The 26,953-nt window shown below is 40.9% G+C and overlaps 1 protein-coding gene across 1 annotated transcript; it reads left to right on the top strand.

Annotated features, from left to right (window-relative positions):
- The first annotated feature begins 366 nt into the window (after positions 1-366).
- On the top strand, positions 367-26,953 carry LGMN (legumain). The gene is made up of 14 exons (XM_074149913.1): positions 367-424; positions 6,877-7,061; positions 15,041-15,138; positions 16,063-16,144; positions 16,665-16,750; positions 18,514-18,589; positions 19,051-19,113; positions 20,020-20,086; positions 21,756-21,874; positions 22,369-22,458; positions 23,178-23,375; positions 23,971-24,141; positions 25,225-25,292; positions 26,080-26,953. Exons 2-14 carry the CDS (start codon positions 6,924-6,926, stop codon positions 26,117-26,119), a joined length of 1,296 nt encoding a protein of 431 aa, XP_074006014.1. The 5' UTR covers positions 367-424; positions 6,877-6,923; the 3' UTR covers positions 26,120-26,953.

Here is a 26,953-nt window from a genome sequence, read left to right on the forward strand (position 1 = left end):
GCTCCTTTCTGTCTGGTTTATCAGGCAAACAGCACGTGTCTCTGCGTTTCAAAATACCTTTGCTTTTCTTTCTCTCGTTAAAAATGGAAAAGAGTGTTTCTCGGATTTTTTTCCCAGGCAGGCTCCCGGCCCACGCCAGACACGCTCCACGCCCGCAACGGGGCCCACGGTGACGGCCGCGCAGCCAGGGAACTACAGCTCCCAGCGTGCTTTGCGCGCGAGGGCCCGCCGTCCCGGGAGCGCAGGGGAGTGCCGGGCTTGCTGGGACGCGTAGTGCGGCCGGGCGGGTATCCGGCCCCTCCTCCGCTCGGCCGCCATTGGCCGGGGCCGGTCTCCGCCCGCCGCGGCCCGCGGTCGCCTGGCTCCGCACGGCGCCTGCCGCAATCACAGCGGCCGCGGCGGAGGCACCTCCGCTGGTAGCGCGGTAAGGGCCGGCCGGGGTCGCGCTGTTCCAGGAGGGCTGTGTCAGTGCCGGCTGCTGGCTCGTGGCGGCGGCGGCGGGGAGGAGGCAGGGGGAGCCGTGAAGGGGGGAAACGCCGTGAGGGAAGGGGGGGTATGCCGTGATGGGGGCTGTTGCGAGGGTTGCCGGCTCGCTCTGCTCCCCGGCGGCAGAACTGCCCGGAGGTAGGGACGAGGGGCTCCGCCGGCTCCACGGGAGAGGCCGAGGGGCTCCGGTTTACCTCACCGGCTTTGAGCGCTCCCGAGCCCCCGGCGCGCCGCCGGCTCCCCCCCGGCCGGCGAGGGCTGTTCGGGGCCCGACCGTTAGTCAGCGCCGGGGCCGACAGTGGGCAACGGTTGGGTCTGTTCGCAGATTCCCCTCCCGCCCCCCTGCCTTGTGCCGCCGGGAGAGGGGTCGCTCTGCCCCGCCGTCCTCCTGTGCGTTGTCGCTGCGGAGCGCCCAGGGCATCGTCGGTGCTGCCCTTAATAAAAGGGTTTGGGGCGCGGTTGTCGCGGGGCCCTTCTGGCTCGGGAGCTGTGTCTGAGCTCGCCTTTCTGGAAGGGCTTCAGCGGGGAAAGGAGTCCAAGCGGCTCGTTCAGAGGGGCATTGCTCAGGGCTGGCACAGGAGAGGGGGGAGAGGCAGTAGCAGCAGCACGGCTTTAGTCCCCGGTAATACATTTTTAACGGGGGAAAACGATGGGGTCAGAATTTATGGGTTTTCTGCAAAGATGATGCCTGGAAGGTACTGCAGTGTGGCTAGTTATTTATAGCTAGTAGACAACCTTGCCATAACATGAAGGTCTGCTGGGGAGTTAGTAGCACCACTAGTTCCTATTTAGGATTGGGCAACACTATGTTGGGTGTCTATATTTGGGGGTTAAAACAAAGATTGCAGTGAAGATCTGAAATGCTCAGATAAACCGTAGTAAAAGATACGTGGAGTGCAGGAATCTCAGACTTTCTGCGTAATCACTTCTCCAGAATTTGATTCTGGCCATGCTCTAAACATTTCCACGTTGTTTGAGCAGAAATGCTTACCCTCATCTGACTTAATCCTCTACTCTGTGCTGCCTTCCGCCCCGAATCACGCAATGTAATAAATTAAAGTTATACATGCAGTGTTGCAGTAGCTGTTTTTTCTACCATCAGAATGTGATTGTGGAGACTTTGTGTATTTGTAGACAGATACGAAAGTAAATAGCAGAAGCCTTAAGATCTGCCAAATTTGAATCTGGGCTTTTTGAAATGCATATAAAAAAAATCCCCTAGGTCTATTAGGTCTATTAGATTGCCCACATCCTAGGAAGTGTAAGGAGTTTGGTGGGGGTTTTTTTAATTATTTTTTCCTTTATAAATGGTGCCATCTCTCTGCTGCTGAGAGAGGAATCTGCAAACAGTAGAATGCACTTTATTTAAAATTACTTTTAAGTACCTTTATTTAACATTTAAAAAGGTTTAAAACCATTCTGAGTTAACATAATTACAGTTTTTTGTTTTCACAGTAGAAGTGACTCAAACCTCTTCAGTAGCTATCCTAAACTATTTTACTACAAGTTCTAATCAAAGTAAGCTGATTCATAAATGGTTACTAGTACACTTTGTAAAGAGTTGTTTTGCAACAGAGACCATAATCTCCTTCAAAATGTACCTTATCGGAGTTTACAGTGATACTGTTCTGCCATACAAGTGTATAAAGAAAATCAGACTAATTCTGCAGGGCCTTAATCACGGGTTTAGGGTCTTCAGTTTGCGTGGCAGCCGGCACAACATGTTAGGCAGAACATTGCTGACGGAGAACTGCAGACATTAGTTTCCTGTGAGGAGGGCTATCGTGAGTCACATATTTTGTGGAAATCAACGTCTAAATATTACAGTGACAGGCAATATGCAAGCACTATGTGGGAAAAAAGAATTGTGACTTGCTTGTGAAAACTCAAAGGCTAGCGGTCATAAGAAGGACAGCTGAAAAGAGAGTTTTCCCAGAAAAAACATTGAGTGATCAGCTGATTATCTTATGGCTGTTATTTTCCTCCAAGACTACTGTTAACTCACTTATTTCACAGGAAAGGAAAATGGATGTATGGTTTCTGTTTATGTAGCTCTGGAAAGGCCGTGCTTGAGGTATATCAGGAGTTTAAGCTATCAACATCAGTCAGTGTCAACATCACTCTAAGCACCAGTAGAAAATGATCAACTCAGACTCCTTTCTTTAGGGTGGTATCCTGCTGTTCTCCCAAAGAAAAGTTGGGAAATCAGGGAAGAGGCTGTTGACCAGAAGAATTGTTCTAGCAGCAGTCAGCCACCTCCAGATGTGGTCTTTCTTAAGCATCCCTCTCTTATCAAGTCAGAGATGTGCACTAGCCATGTAAAGCGAAGTGGTCAAGGTACCTCTGTCAGGAAAAACAGGTTTTAAGAGCTGAGTGAATTGTTCCGGCAAGAGCCACCCAGATCTTCCATGCTTCTTCCAGGACTATGCAAACTGTGCAGCAGCCTACCCATGTGTGTATGTGCTGTGGTTCTGCATCTGTAGATCTGAGGCTGAACCCACTATGTCAGTGAAATGTGCCTTGTTCCTTACATGGTCTCCAAAGCAAAGTTAAGTAATCGTTAAGTAACCCTAGCAAGACTAGGCAGAACTGATAAAGTGATCTCATATTTTTTTGTGGTTAGCCAAAGATCTAAAATGATCTTGTAGTGAATTTTCAGTTCTTACATGTAGTCTCACTCTGCGTACATTTAGGATTGCACGTAACAGATTTTTGATTCATTGCTTTCAGAAAAAGGCTCTTTATGGACCTCTGGTAAGGTGGTCAGCTGAGCTGGTGTCCCTTCCAATGTGACCTGAAGACACAGCATGTGATGGGAACTTTCTCTTCTCAACTGTAGGTCAAGAACTCGTTCAACACAACCCAGAACGCAGTCTTTTAAACTGCCTGCCTGAGCACTGAAAGGTTTTCTTTAAAACAAGCAGAAATATGGGTTGGGTTTGTTGTTTTTTTTGGAGTTGGAAACAAATAGTGAAAGACCTATTCCCACTGCACGTGTTTAATGGTTAAACCTATTTTAAATGCTGCTCGGAGAACCTTGGAGAGCTCAGCATTTATTAATCATGGCTTATTAGTGTATTGTGGTATGTCTAGGGTTTTTCCCTCTCCTTTCTCCTGTTAATTTGGTTTAATTATAGGAAAAAAACCCAAGATAAGTGGGATTATATGTTACTAATTAGTATAAAAGATGAGTTTTTTTCTATTCTGAATTACCTGTGACAGGACATATGTGGTTTTTTAATACAATGCAAATGTTTCTTGGTGTTTGGTTTGTTGTTTTGTTTTTTTTCCTCCCTGGGCCTCCTGTATCATTCACAACTTTGTCTCAGCAGAGGTGAGGAATTTGATGATCTGGATATCCATGTACCACGTGGGAGGCTGTTGAAGCCTTCATGGAGGGCCTGCCTGAAGGGCTTGATAACATAAGTCTTCGTTCCTGATCTGGCCCTGGGCTTTCCTGTTGTGGGCCTGTTTGCGGGCAGAATGCGGGGCTGGTATCTGGTACATCTGCATCCTGCACAGCGCAGCCACGTGCAGAGATACTGACTGGGGTCCTGAGAGCCATAGATCTGTGTTCCTGTAGTTCGGTGTGTGAACTTGTCAGGAAAGACAGTCCCATCAAACTGTTTCTAGTTCAAGGACTTCGCACTCCGTAGCATGTTTCTTCTGAAGCTACTTTCACTGAATTTCACTGAATTTTTAGAGTTGGAAGGGACCATAAAGATCATCTAGTCCAACTCCCCTGCTGAAGCAGGATTGCCCAGAGCATTTTAGTCTCTGTTGCCTGGTATATCAGTAGCTGACAGCCAGTGGCGGTGACTGTTTCCATGTGATGGATGCCTGTCTACTAGGGTCTGCCTTGCATTTAGCCATTACATTGTATGACCCAGTGAACAGCTGGCAGCAACACGGCTTCTATTGGTATGTCCTGGATTTGAATTAATGATTTACATCTCAAAAGAGCTAAGTGTCATGTGAAAGTATCTCCAGCCCTTCATCAATCATTTGAACCATTTATTTTCTTTATAATTTTCATGTAAATGTAAGTAATGTTTTTTGTTGGAGAAATGAAAAGTTATACTTTAATGAACATGGAAAAAAGTTTCTTCTTGTGAAACAGATAATGAGCTTTGAGGGCTCTGTTTGCATGAGATTCAACTCTATATTCCAGTAAGTCAAACTCAGTTAAGATATCTAAGTAGATCACTTAAAACATACTGATTTTCTTTTCTTGTCTAATATTTTGGGAGTTAGATATACCTGAAAAATAGGCTTGTTGGCCCATGGCGTATTGTGGCACTTTACAAAGGTTTTAAACAACTTGGTTTGAATCTTAGCAGTGCTGTAGGCAACAGAATAGGCAGGTTTTGTAGATGTTGTAAACACAGTATATCTTCAATGCAGTTGTTATTTATCTTAATCATCTGAAGAAGTGACAAGATAGACAAGGCAGAGTTGCCATACAACGCCACGTTTGGTGACAGCAACGACAAGAATTTACAGTTCCAGCTCCACATGAGAGATTACAACTGTCTGTCAGACTGCAGAAAATTCTGCTTATTTCTTCATATCCGCTTAACTGCTGAAGTAGCTAATAATTCAACAAACCCTAAATTGTTAAATTAACATGTACTGTTCTTGCTCCCAAATCTCACGCTTGCAGGCAGTTACAGGAGTGGCTTATTCCCGAAAGATAAGTTTTCTAGATTCAAATGAGTTTCTGGAAGAAGTGGTGGCACAGCACTTAACGTTTGGTTCTGCCTTTTCCTTTCTGTTCTGGTGGTTTTTTGTGTGGTACCAGCTCTTTCTATAGGAGTTGATATGTTAACATGACTTCCTTTACTTTTTGCTACCTCCATTAGAAAGAAAAAAAACAACTTCCAAAAATATATGTTTTTCACACTGCTGCCTGCAAGACTTAATCTTAGTGACCAGTAGATCCAGTCTTGGAAAGACCTGTACTACATGTTATGTTAGTGGTCTTCACTGTACACAGCTGCTTTGGAGGGCAGCTGGCTACTTCTCTGTTTCAGCCTCATTTGAGTGGCTGTGGGGAACTCGGGCTGACTTTGATACGGGTAGTTATTTGGTTTAGCGGTAGCTTTGACACTGGGCCTTGTGACCATGTCGTATGGCTTGGGAGCTTCCAGTTTTTATTCCAGAGAAAACTACACTAAAGTAGATTACCTCTTACTGCACCACCTCTTGCCTCCAATCAGCAATGGTCAACCTCCAGAATCTCTATTTTGTAAGTAGGCCACTATAAAATCCCATCTCGCGGTGCCTGAGAAAGTATGTCATTTTTGTACACGTGCCAAAAGCATGCAGTTCTTCAAGGGGATTTGCTTTATGAGAGCACACAGCAGACCTGAGACTGTGACCGGTATACATACCCGTCTCCCCCTCCCCCCTCCCAAAAAAAAACCAACCCAAAAAAACCCAAACCACCAAAAGCAAACCTTTGATTAGATATGGCCAGATTGTTTGCTTTTATAGCAAACACTTTATCAGACAGTTAAGGTGCTCGGGAAGTTCACTAGTGGGGACACTACTTCTAGTCCTCTCAAGAAAGCAGAAAGAGCCATTTCTACATGGGCTCAAACCGCATCTCTAGCTCTGCTTTTCTGAATTTGCCGTCCACAGGTTCAGACCCAGTTCTTTTGCTGTGCAAACACTTAACCATTGTGCGAACGAGATGAAAATGCTGCTCTTTCATGTGGTACGGGTTCACATTTGCTCTCCACTAGCACGACAGGCTGCACAAATAGCATGAGGCTCTCGCAGTCTGCACTTCCCCCAGCCCCAGCAGTTAGGGCTGTATCTTGTGCAGAGCAGTGGTATGGCCTCTCTCCACCCTCTCTGGCTTTGTGGGCACAGAGAGCTTTTGTGACCCTCTGACCTTCCAACTCCCAAGCAATTTTCCACATCTATGCATCCTTGTGCCTTCATCACCCGGGATTTGACTCAGTAACAATTGGTTAATTGCCAGTGAGTGGAAACCAGTGAACTACATAAGCATAGACCAAAAGAACAGTATCAATCTGAATTTTTTTTATCTGTGAAATACTTGATAGTGAGGCTTGCTCTATATTTGAGGCTTATTCACTACCAGCTATTATAGAACAAGACAACCAGAGGGAGCTGAAAGACTTGGTTGTCCTATTCAGAATTGCTTTCAGTCAGATTTGAAAGCTGACAGAAAACTCTTGTAACTATAAGCAGCTTGGTACTGAAGGAAGATATGACCAGAATTTGTACTGTTGAATGGTCTGTAGAACACAAAAAATCCCCACAAGCAAGAAAAGCGTATAGTTGTGGTATTACTGATGTTTGTGTTTGTTTTATTTTTGACTAATGTCCTCTGATCTTCTTCTCAAACTTTTTCCTTAGGGATTTTTTTTTTTCCCTTCCATTTGTGGAATAAATAAAGAAGAGAGATGATATGGAAAGCAGTTGTGCTGCTGGGCTGTGCTCTGGGCATCAGCACATTCCCCATGGAAGAACCTGAAGATGGAGGCAAGCACTGGGTGGTGATTGTTGCAGGTTCGAATGGCTGGTACAACTATCGACACCAGGTAAGGACCACTGATCACACATGCCGATGCTGGCCAAACTCCAGAAAATCCCTGCTCCGAGACTTGCGGGGAGATGATACCTGCCTAGACTAGTTCAGCCCTTCTGTCATTTGGGCAAGTGCTTTTACTTCTAGACTTCCAGGAGTATGTGAAGTTTTCAAAACAAACAGCAACAAGATTCACTCACAGCCTGCTCTTAGTTCTTGTCATTCTCACACCAAGAATTCCCCTCCACTGCTCCTTTTACTATTTGAATTTTTTTTTTTTCTTACAACTTTGTCCAGTCTCTCATCTTTTGAAAACTTGCCATTAGCAGGAGGAGCAGTATTCTTCCTCTAATCACCTTTCTGCATCCTGGGAGACGTATCATTTTGGCTAAATATTCTGTTACTAGGCTAGAGGATCTAACCCCAGCTTGCTGGTTAACAAATGATATCTTGAATTAAACCTAATCTTGAGACACATGCATGTTTCTTTCCATTTGTTTTCCTCTTTTCCTTGTGTTATGAAAAACCTCCCTTCTCTGCAGTTAAATCTGCGAAGGCTCCAGATGCACAGTATGTTGTTGTGGGGTGGAGGACACACAGAAGGGAGTTCTTCTTAACCTGAATCCGTTTGCTCACTGTGTTCAACAGCGTGGCCTCAGAGTTGTGTTGGTACAACAAGCGTATGGTGCACTGGTGTGCAGGGATCAGAGTGAAGGGCAGAAAGAGGAGAAAAGGGAACAGGAACTCCTGAGTTTGATGCTGCTGTCAAAGCCAGTGTGTTGTGGAATTGTGGTCTGAGTGTGAGTGTCAGGATGGGCAGGATTAAATCCAAGTGACTTAACTCTGATTAAATTCAAGACTTATAATCAGCAGTCGGGAGACTACGGCATTTTTTCCCTTTGGGGAATTCTTGGGCAATCCCTTAAACAGCTTAATCTACACTTAAACACAGTCTTTGCTCTAAACTTGGAACTACCTATTGCTTTCCTGCAGAACACAGTCTATTTAATTCTGATTTTTATATATATCTGTGTATTTCTAAATGTTAGAAAAATAGTTTACTAGACTATTGTTGGTTTAGGTGAACTCAAACAGAGATTGAAACACTAGAGTACAAATGCAGCATTTTAAAAGTTAAACTGTATTAAATGTACTGGGCACATATATCAACCTGATTTGCTGAACACTGAAGCTTTTAAAGTATTTATTCTTTCTAATGTAACTGCCGGTGAACTCTAGAGAGGCTTAATTCTCTCTATTTATGTCAACTGAGGAAGAAATGAGCCTTCAATGTGTTGGGCGCGCTGGGTTTTATGTGTATGTTTCTCCTCCCCCCCCCTCAGCTCACAATCAGTTTATAACTTTCAGCACAGTGATGAGCTTAAAACTAAAAGAACCAGATTGACAAGCTTGTTTCATCTGAAGAAGAACATGTTACTGGCAAATGCTAACTCAACACTTTGACAAACTGGTTTTAGGGATTTTGCCAGCTCATTGCACTATGGATATTGCCTGATAATCATAGTTGGAATATTACAGTCTTAATATAAACTATTCCTATTTAAAATTAAGTCTAAAAAAAGATATTTTAAAAGTTGAAATTGGAAAACAATTATAAAAATACTAGTGTTATACTTGATCACGGCCCGCCCTAGGGTGTCTAAATATAATTACTGAGTTGTGCTCTCGTTGTTGCTATTGCTGTATAACCAGTCTTGCTGGCTCCCTTCCACTCTAGGAGGAGTTAATATCACAACATTCATGGTCTAAATAAAACTGTATTTTTGAAGCTGTGGCTCGTGGGAATTCCTTTTCTACAGTTGCCCAAGCATAGAGGTTTTTAACCTTTCCGTCAGTGAGACTTCAATGGCAAGTATATCTATCAGGTGTAATGGAGTTATGAAGAACACAAGATTCGCACTTACCTATTTGTGTCCGACAATAAGTCTTTTGAACATGCCAGTTTCACAGAAGCAAATTAACTTTTGAGTGTGGTCATGCTTTGCACGCAGTTATTAAGTAATTGCTTTTCAAGGTTAGAAAAATGAGAACGGCATTTCTTTAAGCATCTTCATTTTGAAGATAACATCAACTAACAATGTAAAATATCTGCAGTGCCAAATTGTTCTGGACTTCAATCCCAGAAACTTCTGTATTTTAACTTCTACAGCTTGCTTCAGGCACAGTATTAACATTTGGGAAAAAAAATTAGACCACCACTAATAATCCCATCAAAGTTATGAAATGAGCATCATAAGAAAGAGAGTCTGTGTGAAGGACCCTTCAGAATGGGGCTGAGCTCTTACTTACCTGTCCTGGACAAGGTACTGTGTCTCTAGCATGTTGCAAAAAGAATCAGCTCCCACGAGATACAGCGCATCAGCATCCTGTTCTGTCTTGCCTAGAGGCCCTTTGGAGCCAACCTTAAGGGCCTGGCAGGAGCGAGCAGCCATGGTGGGAGGGCATACTGTGAGACAAACCCAGCAGGCAGTCCTAGAAAATCCACTCTGTCTGTGGCAGTGTCATCCAGAGAAGGATGCCTTGGGTATCAAAAAATAGGGCAAACTTTTTCCCAGCAAAACTGGCTGAACCTCAGACTTTTAGGAGAGTTACACAGAGGAGGAAAGTTACTACAGGAATCTCAGGAGTTATACCAAATTTTTGGAAACGTTATGCAGAGTTATCACCATGTCTTTGCATGTGTCAGTACTCTGTACCTTCTAGCAGTGGAAGCAAAAGCATTGTATTTTGATTATTTGCTCAGGTCACTTGCAGTAGAGCTAGGAATAGGACTTGGATTTCCAGTTCTGTGCTTCATCCATCATGAAAGTCATTTCATAGTGAACATACACAGAAACGCGTGTTATTTTTCAGTAGAATAGCACCTATACTGTCAGAAAGCAAAGCAGTACTCCAGGATTGCAGAGTTTTGTAATTTTTTGCTTTCCAAGGGAGAGACTGCAGAAGAAAATATGTTGTACTCTAATTCATTTTCCTCTTTCCATCACCTTTCTTCCTCAGAACTTCTTTGTGCAATGTATTTGTACAAGTGAATTTGTACATGTGAGCGTGCCTGTAAGTAGTTAGTCAATGTGACACTCTTTTATTACCAGACTGGTTGCTGTTCCCTACATGCAACTAAGCACTTGTACTATCCCTTTGCAATTTGAGACCTTGGCTGACACACATCTCTGAGTTTCAGTTGCTCAGTTCAGCTGTTCAGGGTACAGTTAATACATGATGTTGTATGTTTGTATTACATTTATATTTTGTGAGCTCCAGTTGTTTTACACGCTGCCTGCACACAACACAGTCAAAACTTACTCTGTTGCCTTCTGAAATAGTTACCTGATAGCAGGATGTGTTCATCTGACTAAACAACCATAAAAGAATATTACACCTTCAAAAATGTCTCTAATTCCATACATGAAAATTTGTGTGGAAAATAACCCATCATTGTGTGCTGTACAGACCCCCTGAACAGTAAGTTTGTAAAGACTCTGCAGTCCTTGTAAATGCTGAGTTTGTACCCGTAACCTCAAGGAATCTGAAACTCCTTCTAAGACTTGTAATTCAGCTGTCAGTGGTCAGGATCCACTATCAGTGGTACAAGCCTTATGTGTAGACAAGATAAGGAAAAAAACCCCAGTGTTTGCACTTATCTATGAGTGAGATTCACACCTCGCAGGCACTTGTTGCCTCTGTGGTGGCTGAACTGGGACTGTTTGCTAATCAGGATGATCTAAACTTGTCTTACACATTTATCTTACCAAGTTCCTAAAATAAATTTTAAGTGTTTTGCATAGTATACAGCCCAATGTGCTAGGCTCACTGTCATTGCAAAGCTAGCTTGTACATTGCCTTATGCTTGTGGCTTTTCAGTTCTTTGGTGTTTTTACGCATAACTCAGTGTTTTTGATTAGAGTTGCTTGGGCTGTGGAAGAGCTATCAACATGCTCCTCTCTGCTCCTCAGCAGTTATTCTGACTTCTCTATAGCAGCTTTCTTATTACCAGACTGGCTGCTATTCCCTAAATGCAACTAAGTACTCATAATATATACCAGAAAGAGTACTTCCCCATTCCATGGGAAAGTGGCTCAGCTCTCTGCTATGCAAAGAGACAGGTGCTATATCTCTGGAAAGCTTAGTGACATACCTGAGCAAACACAGCACTAAATGCTACTGGTAGATATAGAGAATGAGCCCGCAAACTAGTTGCCTTAAAAGAAACCGAATTTTGTCTATACTTCTACCTCTCCTGAGGTAGAAGTGTGTGTGTGTATATATATATTTATACCAGGTAACTCAAACCTAAAGCTGGCTTCACTTGCGGATCAGAAAGAGAGACAGTCCAGTACTTTCTGGGTGCTCCAAAAGACATAGTCAATGGAAAAGCCTGATGTGAAACACAGCCTCGCTAAAGGTGGAGTACATATTTGAGGAGAAAAATAGCTGAAAAAGTGTGGCAAAATTAAAATGCTGAAAATTAAAAGCATCTGAATTTGCATGCATGGGTCTGTTTTCAGTTGTTTTTAGTCTTATACTTACTGAGCTTTATGAGCGGGTACTGTATTTATTCAGGGCTTTGGACACAACTAACCAGAGAAGTGTCTAATTTCAGGATAGTCTTAAATTCTCCAGTCTTGCAGGTAACAGACGTTAAGGATGCATTGGTTACTTGGCTTCAATTAACATTTCCTCACTGTGCTTACAAAATTGTAACTGAAGCTACTGAAGAACTGAACTTTTCTTAAGTTCTTAATACAGTTAGAGTTTTTGGCTGATTCACTGATGTATGTTTAAGCAGGGGAATGAAACATGGGAGGCATCTCAGACGTCGTCTTCTACCATGCTTATATAATAGAGTTCATTCTTTTTTAGGCTGTGGCGTTTCAGTGTACCTGTAATGGGAACAGTGTCACTTTTCAATGAAGCTGACAGTTCCTTACACATGCTTTTTAGCCATGAACCCAGCAGTCATAAGACCAGAAGTAACCAATTTCACAGAAGTCCAAGCTTTTCCCTTTAGGCACTATTTATGCATGCATGTGTCATAAAATAACTTGGTTTTTCCAAACCCACCCCAAGCAGTCTACTTGAAAGCTGTGTCAGTCAAATGCTTAAGCAGCTGTATAGAAGAGGAAAGTTGGGGTGTTTTGGGTTTTTTCCTTTTAGAATTTCCCCCAAATGTACATTTTGGGAAACAAAATGCCCATCCCAGGAAAACAGGGGAATTCTGTCTCTGATCCCCATGCTTTCAAAATCTAGGAGTTAATTATTTAAGCATAGATATTCCATAGAAATTTGCTGATGTAGCAACGGGTTTAGACTGACCTAGGCAGGAAAGGTTTGAACCATGCCATTAACAGTGTCCATTTTGGAGCTGGAATGCGAGGTCTGTTGTGCAGGAGCAGTTGCAGAGCTGAACCTTTTCCTCTTCTATCCTCCTGTTCAGGGCAGCTGCTACCCACCCCAAATCATCGCCACAAAAGCGTGATTTGCATTTAGTGACAATTTATCCAGTAAACGTTTATAACATTCAATTCATGGACTAAACCAACAAGAAGAATACCAACAAGAGATCTGGAACAATATTAGCTAGCTGTCTTTTTTAGGGTGGTTTACAGATAAAGCTGTGCCAGAAATATTTCTGGAAGAAATAAGACTCAAATAACAATATTTGAGATGCAGTTACACATCAACAGGAAATACTCTAGATTCACATACGCCTCCCTACTCTAGCAGCAGACTGTTTCTGTTCTGTTTTTATAGAGATTTATGGCTTTTTATGTGTACGGGAAGGAACAGGAGGAGCATGTGACCAACATCAAAGGTGGCCACTCAGGTCAGCTAATTCTATGCAAAAAACCCAACTGTTTACTTAGAACTGTCCTGTTTTAGCCAATGGAGTTTTTTTAGCAAAACAAGTTTTGCTGCTCTAGCCTATGTTGGTGATATCATTGTGCTACCAGAAGGTACATTTCCCTTAGCAAAAGCCTTAGAAGGCTGGGACAATCTCCAAATAGCTACAGTTGAGAGGAATTGATTATATTGATCTGTTTCCCTCCACACTAGGGAATCTAACCCATTTGAATTTAAATATATTAAAATAATTTAAATGTCTACTTTACTAAGTAAGACAGGACTTAGTGAGCAAACAGTCAATGAATCAGAAGGAAGGAGAGAGGAGACCAAAAAAAGATGAAAATATGCATTTGCAAAGCTTAACTAATTTTGGGTACTTTTGTATTAATTAAAAACACCTCTGAAGTCCCTACTGACGAGTCATATGCCTGTGGGAGCACAGACACTTGCTGGTTGAATATGTTGATGTTATATTACTATAGTATGCCTAAGCATTTCTGTGTGCTGCCAGCCTATAACCACCATCTGTCAGCATAACAGCAGTATATTATGTCTGGAGAGTGGGAGGGGATCTGTGATCCACTCATCAATCAGTGTAGAGATGCCCTGATTACTGTTTTCTTCTACTTTTTGCTTCTGAAAGTCAAACACATATTTAGTCAAACCTGCACTCCACAGTTCCATATTATATGTGATGCCTTTATAATTCAGTTTAACCTTTTGACTTGTTGAGGCAGCAGCTGGTATAATGACATACAAAGAAATGGAAACTATAAACAGTGAAGATTGTCTGGGATAGGTTGAAGAGAATGTAGGCTGACCTGTGTAGTTGAGAATGGAACTGCCTTAGTTAGTAAGGACAGGTTCAGGGTTAGGCACGGGAAGAGATTTTGCTGTGGGAGAGTTCATTAGCACTGAATGTGCCTCACCCTTCCCAGAACCATGCACAGCTACCCTCACTTTTCATCTTCAGCCACACTTAGAAGACCAAGGATTATAAAGTGACAGGATTTTACAGTGTCCTTTTAGTTAAACTAGTCAAAATCACTGGTACTCCTAAGTAATTGGAACTCATGTAGGTCCACTTAAACCACTTCAGTTTGGTTTACAAACCAGAAAATTAGATTAGCTCAACAGAATTAAGCTTTAAAGCTTGCTTTTTACCTGCATTTGGATTACGGATTTGTTAGATGAGATTTCTTCCATCCAATCTGCACAGCTATTCTAGCATGTTGTAGGTTGTGGTTCTAGAGTGTAGGAATGATTGTTGATATCCCATTAGGACATTCACAAACTGCAGGTCTAAAGGAAGAGAATTTTTTGGGCTGGGGTTACTAAGAATTTAGCATTCTGATAGAGTTTTGCATTTACTGTAATATCACGCAGATGAGTATTGTTATTTCTGTGTTCTGGGAAGGTGGTTCTGTAAAGAAAATGTGCTTATTCGTATCCTGTGCAAGTCAGGAAAATCGCCTGAATAGAAATTCTGCAATTCTCTTTTCCACTGAAATCTGTTTTCTTACGCTGAAGTTGCATCAGTGTTACTCTACAAGAAATGCATAATTAAAAAGGAAATTTTCCTTAACCAAAATTTTCATCTAGTAAAATAAAATTTAATAAAATCTTTGCAGTGATGAGATTGGTAAACCATACTTGCTTAAGCTAAGGACAGTCTGATGCGTAGTCATGCTGGCTTGGTACAAACTAATTGAAATTGGTGGAAATCCAACTCTTCTTCTACTTGGCACACTTTGGATTTGTCTGTCAGTGTACAAGGATTTCATTTACATTTTCTCACGGAACATTGCTGAGAACCTTTTGTTGAATTTTGTTATCTTTACCAAGTCTGAAGTGACTTCTGGTTTCTGTTGAAATAGGGAATCAAAATAGGTAAATGAGAAAGAGATTTTAATCATAGTCTCTAATAGTAATGCAACTACTCCTAGTTAGAGAAAGATACTGAGTTTTGGTTTAACCTGTGCATTTCAGCCTTCTAGCAACCTTCAGTCTTTTATATTTGAATGCAGTTTCTTTTGGATGACAGCAGAGCCTGCAGAGCTATTTTTCTTCTGGTCTCAAAGATAAAATCTCTGTTAAAGCTAGTAATGAAAATCTGCTTAATTTTAGGCAGACGTGTGCCATGCATACCAGATTGTACACCGAAACGGAATTCCAGACGAACAGATCATTGTCATGATGTATGATGACATTGCTGATAATGATGAGTAAGTCACAAACTATATGGTTACTACAAACATGCCATAGTCGCCAGTGTGTTTTGAGTTTGTAGTAGTTTTGTAAGAAAAGCCTTTAAAATGACCTGTGATATGCATAGAGATGTTTTATTCATCAGCGCAATAATTCTCCTTCAAAATGTGCTCGCGAGCTTTCTAAGCCTTACTGCACAACTCAGCATCTGTTGTGGGACTCAGGACTGCAGAGCTTCATTGTTACGAGAGTAAGTGATCTTAACTCCCAGGCGTGACAGTTTGCAACAGATAAATAGCCTGTAACCACAAACATAGGGAAGCTTCATGTATGACTTGCAGGGCTTTTTTGAAAGGGTATCATGAGATTAATTCTCAGAATGTACATTCAACAAAGAAGTGTACGTGTCCCATTCTTAGTGACTGTCTGGAGTGTATCATTGCTTTCTATATGAAACAGTTCAGTTACACAGCCTCTAATTCTGAGACAACTTCAGCAAAAATCTGTGGACTTCACATGCCCAGCAGCATTGGGAGCAAAGAGGAAAGGGGACTAAATGCAAGACTGAAAGTAGAGAGATGATAGTGTAACCTACATCTTCCACCTACATCTTCAGAGTAATCAACATGATCTGAGGCGGGATACTTGAAGGTACTCTGAGGGTAAGGACACCTGAGGCAAGCATGTGTAACTGGCTGAAGTGAAAAGGCCTTTTTATTCTGAGATCACTTAAGGACACATGGTGCAACATCCATACTCTCTCTCAGGCAAGCTGGCCAGTCAGGACAGTTTAAATGGTTTCCTCGTTGTTCTGTGGTCATGGTGTGGTTTGTGGCTAATTATTCACTGAATTTCACTGAATTTTTTTTTAGAGTTGGAAGGGACCATAAAGATCATCTAGTCCAACTCCCATTTGTATTCATGTTCTGTTTAACTTTCAGAAATCCAACAAAAGGCATTGTCATCAATAGACCTAATGGCACAGATGTGTATGCTGGAGTGCCCAAGGACTATACAAAGGAGGTAGGAATGAAACACCATTCCCCAGGGAAGGTTCTGCATAAACCCTTTCACCCTGTAGCCTACACTCCAAAATGCACATAGGATAAAGCCTCTAGTTTATTCATTTGCAATCTTTGGCATGAAGTTTGGTGTTCATAAGATGAATATAAACAACAGATGCTTTGAAATGAAGCAGTGGTCATAAAAGTAAACCTTTACACTGTTTCTGTGCTGGCACACGAAATAAGAGGAAAAGTCTTGCATTCATAAATGTTGTAAGTCAATATAAAAAACAGCTGTGTAAGACTAATTGTTTCATTAAATCAGAACAGTAATCCAATCACTTGATGATGTAATGATTCAGTGTCCAAGTGAGTCATCAGTGGCTAATACATTATATATAGATGATGGATTGAAAAGAATGGCCAGCTAAACTTGCCATTCCTGCATGGATTCTGACTTTCAGAAGCCATCTTTCTAAATGAAGTTTTTGTTATTGTTTTTATGATCAGATTTAACTTTAATCCTCTTAAATCCTTAGGATGTTACTCCAAAGAATTTCCTTGCTGTTCTCAGAGGAGATGCAGAAGCAATGAAGGGGGTGGGATCAGGAAAAGTGTTGAAAAGGTAAGAGAAGTTTAATTTAGAAAATAATTGCATGTGTAATTGTACATTTCATATTTACTAAGGTGTGTTGTATTTCTGACTCAGCACTGCTGGTAAAGAGTTGTATTATGTTATATTTTTCTATGTACAGTATTTCCTGTAAAACCTTTAAGAATTTAAATTTTACCATTTTGAAGAACTAACCTAGTTAAAGAAAAATTGTATAAGTGCCAATCTTCATCTGACAGTATAATTTTAGAGACAAAGCAATGAAACAGAAGAGAAGAATCCTGCCCTGGCATTGGGGAGAACTGAAAAAATGGAGGAACAGGACAGTACTTGAATAAGCTATTGCTTTCCATTGTTTAAACTTCATCCTGAAAAGCTGAGATTGAAAATGATATATGCAAGGCATACTGGCAAAACGTTAATAAATTGCTGCACGGTTACTTGATTGTTCTCTTCTAGTAGCTGGAATGAGTCAAGAGGTGACTGTAAAGCATTTTTCCTTTAAATAAAAGTACTTCAGAGCACACCTCACCTGTGAAAGCTTGATGTTGTAAGTCAAATAAGGGAGTGGCTATGCAGAGGGCCAGAGACTCTTAGCTGCTCAGGAAGACAATTTATTTGAACCCACCTATAAAAGTCTTATTTGCATTTCACCTTGGTTGAATTTTTTGCACTTAGGCTCAAAAGTGGGAGCCAAAAGAGTAACACCCTACCCTTCTTTGTTAGGTTCTGTCGTGTGAATTTTCAGGTGCCTGACTTCTGCTATTGGGTGGGACAAGAACTCAGTTATCCTCTGCCCGAAAGGCTTCTAGATTGTCTTTCAGGTTGTTCCCTAACCAGCAGGTTATTGGCCAGGCAGAACGCTGGACAATGTCCTCTTGAGCTGCTGCAGTCGTACCTCTTTGCGGTCAGGAAAGAGCAAGAGCAAAACCAGATTTCTGGACCATTGATACAGAGGAAGAGAGGAGGGTTTGGGTGTCTCCTTCCAATCCGTTCACATCTTTAATTGTCCCTGAATACAGTGTAAAAGCAAAACCCCTTTGCAGATCTGGCTGTTAGGGCAAGACCTTATTATCACCCAAACATGATCTGTCTGGTTTAGAGTGTAGTAAAAATCTACAGCAAATGGTGTACTGCACAGATGTTGGGGAATCCAAGCCTGTGAGCGTGCGGTGCTCAACCAGCTGCACAGCCACTTAGTGCAAATGCCAGTCTAGCCTAATGGGTGGGTTTGCACACACATCAGTTCTTCATGGAGGCTGACATTGATTTGGCTGAGTATGGCCAGGCAGATCACAACAGTAGTGCGTGTTTTTATGGTTTATCCCTGTGTTACTAGTGCTTCAGTATAACCTGGTTCTAAAAGCATTCCTTTTTTACCAGACTGCTACAAATGCTCACAGCATAACAGATTTTTCAGGTAGGCATTAAAAAACAATTGTGCTCCCGTCATGCTCAATGTACCAGCCCCTGCCTGACCAGCAGTTAGTTTGCAGTTTGAAACGTGAAGTGTAACTGCTGTATTCCCCATACTTGAAGGACTCGCCTGTATCCCCATTCTCATTCCTCCTGCAGACACTCATCTCCTCTCATGATCACCCAAAGTAGTATGCTTTGGGAGGAAAAAAAATATTACCAAGAGGAGGAAGTGCTTCAGCTGTATTACTTTCAAATATTGACATGTCATGGCAATGAGAAGCAGGTGATTGTTGTTGTAATGAAGATTAGGTTGGAGTGGTTGGAAAGAATTTGTTCGCAATTTTTTTTCATTACAGTGGTCCCAAGGATCATGTGTTTGTTTATTTCACTGACCATGGAGCTCCAGGACTTCTGGCTTTTCCTGATGATGATGTAAGCATTTTGGGGGGTTACTTTGTCATAAGAAACGTACTTTTAATGGCATGCTAAAATAATAAGTAAAAAATGTAAAACACGAATATATTTGATGCACAGCCATATTGAGGGGGGAGGCAGAGCAATATTTTCCTCGTCCTTCCAGTATGGATTTTTTCCAGTTTGAATCAGAAGCATTCAAGTTGAGATTAAGTCTTTTAGTATTTCATTGGACTTTGGTGGTCCAGACTTTTTCACACATGTATGACTTGGCTTTCTCGTATATATCATCTGGGACCATTACTCATCTTTTCCAGAGTGGTAAATACTAGAATATTGTATTTCAGAAGGGCAAAGCACTGGATAAATTTAATGGGAAACAGTAAACATATTCACAACAGTTAGTATTTATTCCTGTTAAGTGAATTGTATGTCTATTGAACATAAGTGGGTTTAATACAAGCCTTCTTATTTTACAGCTTCATGTGAAGGATTTGAATAAGACTATTTGGTACATGTATCATCACAAAAAATACCGGCAGGTAAACAAGCATATCAGAAGTTTTGAAATTAAAAGAGGAGCTGGCGTGAGAGAGAGAGATTTGTCTTTATTTTGAGAGTCGTTTAAAGCAGGAGGAAGCTGTTGCCATGCCATGGAATTTGCATTAGGATTTTGCACTTACAAGGATTGATCCTCTCCAAATTTTCTCTTTCATTTTTAGTTTACTGTATATTTGCAGTCAACGTTGAGCTGTAGCGTACTGCCTTTTGATAACGGTATATATTTTGACCAACTGTGGAGAAATAACATCCGTAACTACCAAACCCTCATAATATGTACCTGACTTGTTCTTCCTGTGCTTTGTTCACTTCAGACTGCACTGCTACTACAGGAAGTTTATGTAGACCTCATGTTTCTCTTATAATTACTAATGTAGTTTAAGAGGCTGTACCTCTTGTCAGAAAATTCTGTGCGTTTATTTCATCACAAGTCATTTTAAGCAGAAAAATTAATATTTAGAACATATTAGTAGCTTGCATTTCTAAAGCAACTTTCTGTGGTAGTCTGTCTACTATGGCTGGCTGTAGTTAGGAACACCTGTGGGGCCATTGGTTCTAGAAATGCTACATTCAGTAGTGGCACATTGCTGTGCCTAAAGAGCGATGGTGTATTTCATTTGTGCTTTGTACATCAGTCAGTTGGTCCCTGTGGATTCTGTAGACATTAATAGCATCTTTTCATTGTGATTATGTTTTCCCTTTCCACATAGTTTAGTTCCCAAAAGTGAAAATTGATCTATTTGCTTTTGTGTTTTATTTTGTAGCTTTATGGATAGCTTTTGTTTCAGGGATAGCAGTACAGGCCAACTAGCTATAGCTGAAAAGTACTGAAGGACTTTTCTTTGTTTCCTCATGGAATTTCTATAAGTCTCTGATTTATTTTATAGATGGTGTTTTACATTGAAGCATGCGAGTCTGGATCTATGATGAATCATTTGGCTGATAATATAAATGGTGAGCAATGAGTTAACTTACTGGACTTAAATGTCACAGGTTGTCACAGGTACGACCTAAACAGATACGGTTTCAAGAACAGGTTCAATGCACTTTGTACTATTTTAGTAGGGAAGCACAAGAATTAGAGAAAGTCATGTTTTCCATTTGTGGGAAGTTCCTTTAAAGCATTAATGGAGTGTTATAAAGATTAACAAGGCTTTCAGTTTCTTGCAAATGAGAAGTTGAAAAAGTACTTCTTTTCAGGAACTATGTGGTTGCCCTTGACTGGTAGTTGTTACACTGACATTTCTTAGCCCACTAAGAGCAGGTGTGAAGTTCCTGCCCTCAGTTTCACTGAGTAGCAAAGGCACTTGAGAGACATCATTGCCAGGCAATTTTGCTACACTCATTTGCACAATACCCCAGGAAGCGGAACTCCGATTTTTCAGGGTTTCTAAGCTCCCTGCTGCAGAGCTGTGAGCTCAGCCTTGATTAGGACGAGGAGTCACAGTCTTTTCAAACTCTTGTTCTGTGGCAGGGAGACCAAGGGCTCTGGCTTTCTTGTAGTTTTGAAGCTGTGATTCCAGGGAAAGCCAACTATGTGCCTATCCATGGCTTCCTGGGTCTTTGGCCCTGGAGCACAGTGCCTGGCACCCACTTAGACTTCTTACAGCCCTATCAAGCATTTACACAAAGTTCACACAGAATGTTTCATACTGAAAATTGTTCAAAATAAATGCTCGGTGAATTGGCATTTTTCAGAGTTTGTTCTATTAGAAATTTCCAGTCCAGGGACCCCCTGGTTTTACAACCAGCTCTCCCACAGACTTACAAAGGCGGAAAATTGACAGTTTATGTATTGCACTACAGAGCTGTCTTTGGCAGCCTTCAATGGTGAACTACAAAGCTTAACTGGTTACTTAGTAAGCATTTTAAAGGGCGCTAAGCGCAGCACTTTACTACACAGACAAGATTTGAGACTTTTTCGGGGCTTTTGAACTTCATGTACATTCTGAGTAGAAACAACACTACAGCTACATAAAAGCATGCCTAACACTCTTTCATTTTGAAACCTGGACTTTCCTTCAGTTACACAAGTATGCTATGAGTTGACTTTGGCAAAAAGTCAAAATAGCTTTTGTCTTAATAATATCTGTAAAGACATATTTACAGTATTTCTACTGTGTTAGAGATGACTTACTAGGAACACTGTGCTTGGGGCAGATGTTGTAGGGGTTTGTTTTGCTTTTCTCTCAGTGTAGAACTTTATCCAAGAAAGGGTGTATTAACTTAGAAGGTGGCATTTTCTGAAAGAAAAGATGATTTATGCGTTTTACTCCAAGTTTGGAAAGAAGTCCTTATTATTGTAATAAATAAAATGAACATTAATGGTTGTCAGTGCACAGTGTTGTCAGGCAGTTCTTTGAATAGATTTTTCCCCCCAGAAATGTATATTCTTCTTTAAGCACCCTAGACCTCACATCTGGCAGCAAGGAAGGAGGTTTTGTAACAGCACTGAGGCTGACTGAGCAGAGTGATTAACAGGCTTCTTTCCTTCCTGCTATTTCACAGTAAATGACTGAAAGCCAAAACACTTGGGTAAATACATCACATGCAGCAAAGTACTAAATCATGTAGGGGGTTAAAAATAAGAAAAAAAACCAAACAACTTTCCTTTTGTCTACAGTTTATGCAACGACAGCTGCCAATCCCAGAGAGTCATCTTATGCATGTTACTATGATGATGAAAGGCAGACTTATCTTGGGGACTGGTACAGTGTGAATTGGATGGAAGATTCAGATATGGTAAGTTATTTAAATAAGGTTTCAGCATGAAAAAAAGAACTAGGCTTTTTAAAAATAGCTCTTTTACAGGATTTATGAAAATCTTTGGGTTTTTTATGAGTCTGAAATCAACAAATGGAGTTGGTGAAAGTATTTATGTACTATTCAGAACCATATATAATCTTTATTTGTTTGAGCAACTAAATTTATTTATGAAACTTTCAGAAACATGAGATTAGAAACTGTCTAGCTTCTATTTTCAAATTCACGTAATCTTGATTTGCTAATCTGAGACCACATCTCCAAATTTGTTAAACAAATTGGGCAGTTCAGTAAGTTGTACCTCTGCTTCAGGGATCCTTAAATAGTGAACTCGCTGTCTTTTAAAGGTTGTATAGCTCTTACTCCATACTTCCTTGTACATATTGGCAGCTAAGACCTTTTCTAGATTTCCTTGCATTTTTAAAATAGCTGAATTTATGTAGCTGTGACCACATGGAAGTTTCTTTATGCAGGAGGATCTAAGAAAAGAAACACTCCACAAGCAGTTCCAGCTCGTGAAGAAACGCACTAACACCAGCCATGTGATGCAGTATGGAAACAGAGTATGTATTTGAGTGGGCTTCCTGGTCAGGTATATCTTAAAACCTTTTGTGCCATATACTTTCATCCCTTAAAAACAAAAAACCAAACCAAAAAAAAACAAACAAAAAAACAAGGCAAGCTTGATTTAGAAAATGAAACTCTTCATCTCAGAAGACCACTTAAGATTTAAAAGACAATGGTCCTGATGCTAAAGGACATACAGCCTTGTATTATGCTTTAATAAAAGGAGTGAGGATATGAATTGTCCTCCAAGCTCTGCCATTGATTTAACACTTCAATCAAGTATAAGAAGGGTATTTACCACTTCCAGGCATATTATGAATATTAAAGAATTGTTAAGTACACTGATGCCTCAAATGGGAAGAGCTGAGAGGTGATATGTCATTATAATAGTCCCATTTTTCAATGTGTTAATAGAAGCACAAATTAAATATTTGTTAAAAAAAAACCCAAAGGGAAGTCAGGTTACTTAAGCTGACGGTCTTTTGTCTTTTTTCCCCCCTCAGTGAGTTTTGGAAATAAAGGTTCCCTGATTTTTGGCAGCCTTGACGTTGTATTAAAAAACCCAATGTGCCTGCACACACACTTACAATCCTATGATCGCCTTTATTTTCTCTAATAAAGCAAGTTTAGAGACTTAGGTTTGCATGGCAAAGCAAAGACAGGCAACCTGCTGGAGTGGTTGACAGTTTCCATTTGTTTTCTTTCTAACCTTCAGAGCATCTCCTCCATGAAAGTGATGCAGTTCCAGGGCATGGGGAAGAAAGCTGTCCCCATTTCTCTGCCACCTGTAGAACACTATGACCTGACTCCTAGTCCAGATGTGCCTCTTGCAATCATGAAACGAAAGCTGATGGCTACCAATGACATTCATGAGGCTAAGAAGATTGCTGCAGAGATGAAAACACACCTGGAGGTAAGCAAAAAAAAAAATAAAAAAAAAATTGAACTACACATCAGGTCAGATAGAGAGATTGCCTCCAGTTTTTGAAAATTGCAACAAAATTACCCTTCAGGCTAGTAGTCTCTAGCTGATGGTTTACTCTGACTTTAAAATTCAGCCATATGTTACAGAAGGCACATTCAGTAGTGATTATCTAGGCAAACGTAAGCAAATGCAAAAGTCAGTCTAACAGCTTTTATTGTCAGGAGACTCCTTATCTGCAGCCATAGGGATTCTTGCTGGGAGGAGTTACTCTTGTCTCACTAGAACTGAAAAGTCTCCCAAATCAAATAGCTCCTGCAGAATGGTAGCCACTACTGGTGTTGTCTTTCTCCTCACAGAACACTAGAAGGACAGTGATTTTGGGTGCCAGGAGTCTGACTTTGTCTCCCTAGTTTTCATCTGTGTGTTGAGACAGGTCCAAAAGACTGTGCTAAAAATAGATAGTAAAGCTGGGTTCCTTAAAGAGTCCAAGAGTTGAAGGAGGTTTAAAGAAGGAGAAATTTAATTCAAAGTCTTCAAATTACGTTTAGAAAAAGCATGTTTTAAGTTCTTGCTTTATGTGCAGGTGAAAGAATTTATCCAAGAATCCATGCGAAAGATCATCATGGTAGTAACAGGATCGAAAGAACAGACCAACCAAATTCTATCAGACAGACTGACCATCAGCAATTATGACTGCTACCAGTCAGCGGTGAACCACTTCAAAGCTCATTGCTTCAACTGGCACTTGCCCTTGGTAAGTCAAGCATTAGATATAACCTGATACACATACTGGTAAAACAAGCACAGTAGTCATAAGCAGGTCTGCAAAATCAGCTTTTATTAAAAAGCTAGCTTGGGGCAGTCTTACAGCTTAGTTTTGGAGGGTGAGTAATGTTTTTGGAAGCAGGAAACCACTTCCACTACACCTGTAGATAGGTGAGAAGATTACTAAAAACAAAACCAGCAATAATTCTTACCTTTTACTAGTTAGTGCTGTCCCTTCATTGGTTCTCTCCCCAGAAATCCCAATATTAAACTTTACGCTGTATTTCTTCTTGAAGCATCTCTACTAGCAAAACAGAGAAACAGCATCATCACTGTGAATTCATAATCCTAGTACATTCAGATTCCTACATTAGGATTGTGCGTTGCATAGTTCCTTGCAGTAGCCTAGCTCTACTTCCATGGTCTAGTTGAATTCCTAAGAGCCACTTTTTAGTTTAGGGGTTTTATTACTGTCCAGTCTTCCTGGAATCCCAGTTGAGGATCAAATCCTGCTTTGCTAACCACTGTTTAGACAAGAATAAGAGAGGTCAATTCCTATTCCAGAAAACCCAGTCCTGATGTCAGGCAAGATAACCTAAGCAGACAGTGGTGTGTGGTAGGATGAGTTAACAGCAAATTAATTTATTTTAGCAGAAAGCAATGGAATTGTCTGGCAGTTAGTCAAGATTTAAGTCCTGTATACAAATCAAAAGCAGTTGCCCTGCTTCAGTTGGAGCTTCTAATCAACCAGGCTATTAGGAGGCCACATTACTCTGTTAAACTTTTAGTTCCTCTTTAGTGTTTTTTGTTTGTTTGTGGGTGTTTTTGAATGAAATTGGTTAGGTAGGTGAGCCTTGCCTCAGGGTGTGTTGTGCAGCAACAGCTGAATTTACCTAATGAAGCTCAAAGAGCAAAGTAATCAGAAGATCCATTTAACCTAGTACTAGGTTGTCAAGACCAGTAAATAAACACATCTCTAAATTACTTGCATAATTTAGTAAACCTGCATAATTTGGGTAAACCATACCTGCTCTTCATTATTGAAATTATTAACAATGTTTGTTTATTTCAGTATGAATATGCACTGAGACAGCTGTATGCCTTGGTCAACATTTGTGAAGGTGGATACCCTATAGACAGGTAACACTGTGGTTAGAAAAGCAGAAACTAATAGGCAGATGAAGCGTGACAAAGCTTCTTACTTGTTCTGGTCTGTTGACTATTTTGTCAGTAAAATTGTGACTAAAGTTATGAATGCTAATTTTGTAAAACACATCACTATTAGTTCCCTCCCACTCATGATGATCCAGTTCCCAGAAACCCTTTAATTTCCTTATTGAAGACCCTCAGGGGAAATTATAGCCAGTTGGAGGATCCCACTGCACTGCATAACATAAAATAGCATGACTGGTGCGTCTTACAGGACACGGGTGTTGCCCTGACGCTCCTGTATGATCTTACACTGAAGCATGTTAGGAACTGCTGTATTTTCTCTTCTGCCCCTTCAGCTGCTGGCTCAGAATACCACAGCACTGCTCGGTTCTGGTGCAGAAAGGGAATATGGTCCTAGGACCTTAATCTGTGAGTGTGTGGTAGGAAAGCAGAAAAATAATGGTCCAGGCTGACCCTTATGGTGATGTAGCAGGGGCAAGGGAAGCACGGTGTTGAAATTCTGTCTTGGGAGTCTGTGGTAGAGGATGGGATTCCAGCTTGTGAGTCATGCAAGAGGAAGAAAAGGGAGAGAGGAAAGCAGAGGGGTAGGGGGTGGGAGGCTGGACTGGTATTTTAGGAGTGTGCACATGCAACCCAGAAGGCGAAGAACTGCTGCCCCCCGCTCCTGGTGGCATCCTGCTACAATCATTTTGGGAAATAGTTTTGAGAGCAGAGCACATGAAGAGTTTCTCATCATTATTGTTCTCTGTTGCAGAATACGCCTGGCCATGGATCAAGTGTGCCTTGGGTATTGATGGAAACAACAGTCCTTAGTATAACCCTTACTACAAGTGGTAACTTTTCATAACTGTAGTAACCCAGACTTTACATGCATGCCAACATGAAGAGAGTCAGCCACTGTACTGGAACTGTGCTGGGAGCTGAGGCTCCTGACCATGAGCAATGCAGCACTTGACAGTGCTCTCCCCTGCATCCCTGCCTGCTGACAGCCTGCTGGTCTGACAGAGGCATTTTGGCAACCACCTGGAGCTTTCAAGATGGATGGTTTGTTTCAAAGCGCAATGCTTTTAAGAATCTCTGGATGAACACTACAAGCCACCTATATCTATCAGTGATTGCTAAATCTATGCTAAATTTAAACATTAAGTCATTAATCCTGGAAAAAAAATTTTACACTATTGCTAACTATTAGTTTTTTTAAAAAAGTTAACGAATTCCATTACAGTGACTAATTTGCAGATTGGTTGAAGAGTGAAGAAACCAAAGCTTGTTCTTTAAGCTTTAACTCCTTAACAGTTTAAAGAAATGAGTTGCATTCAAGAACTATCAGATGTGAACAGTGTAGTTAAACTGTGAACAGTAACAGTCTTTGTGGGTAGAAAGCACTGTTTCCCAAAGAAAAAAACAAATATCTAATGCTGTAAATCTAGCACTAGTATGCTATAATTAAATGTATATACACACAAACCTGTGGGAAGTCACAGAGTACAGGAACTGCCTGTGAATAAAAATAAAGTTGACAGTTTCATCAACCTACAGGGCAATACAGTGTAACACGTCTTGTGTCTTGAAAATGAATGAGAGCTAATTAATTTTATGACATTGCATTAAAAGGTTATTTATCCCTG

Source organism: Numenius arquata, chromosome 6 (assembly GCF_964106895.1).
Source record: "Numenius arquata chromosome 6, bNumArq3.hap1.1, whole genome shotgun sequence".
NCBI classification, from domain to species: Eukaryota; Metazoa; Chordata; class Aves; order Charadriiformes; family Scolopacidae; genus Numenius; species Numenius arquata.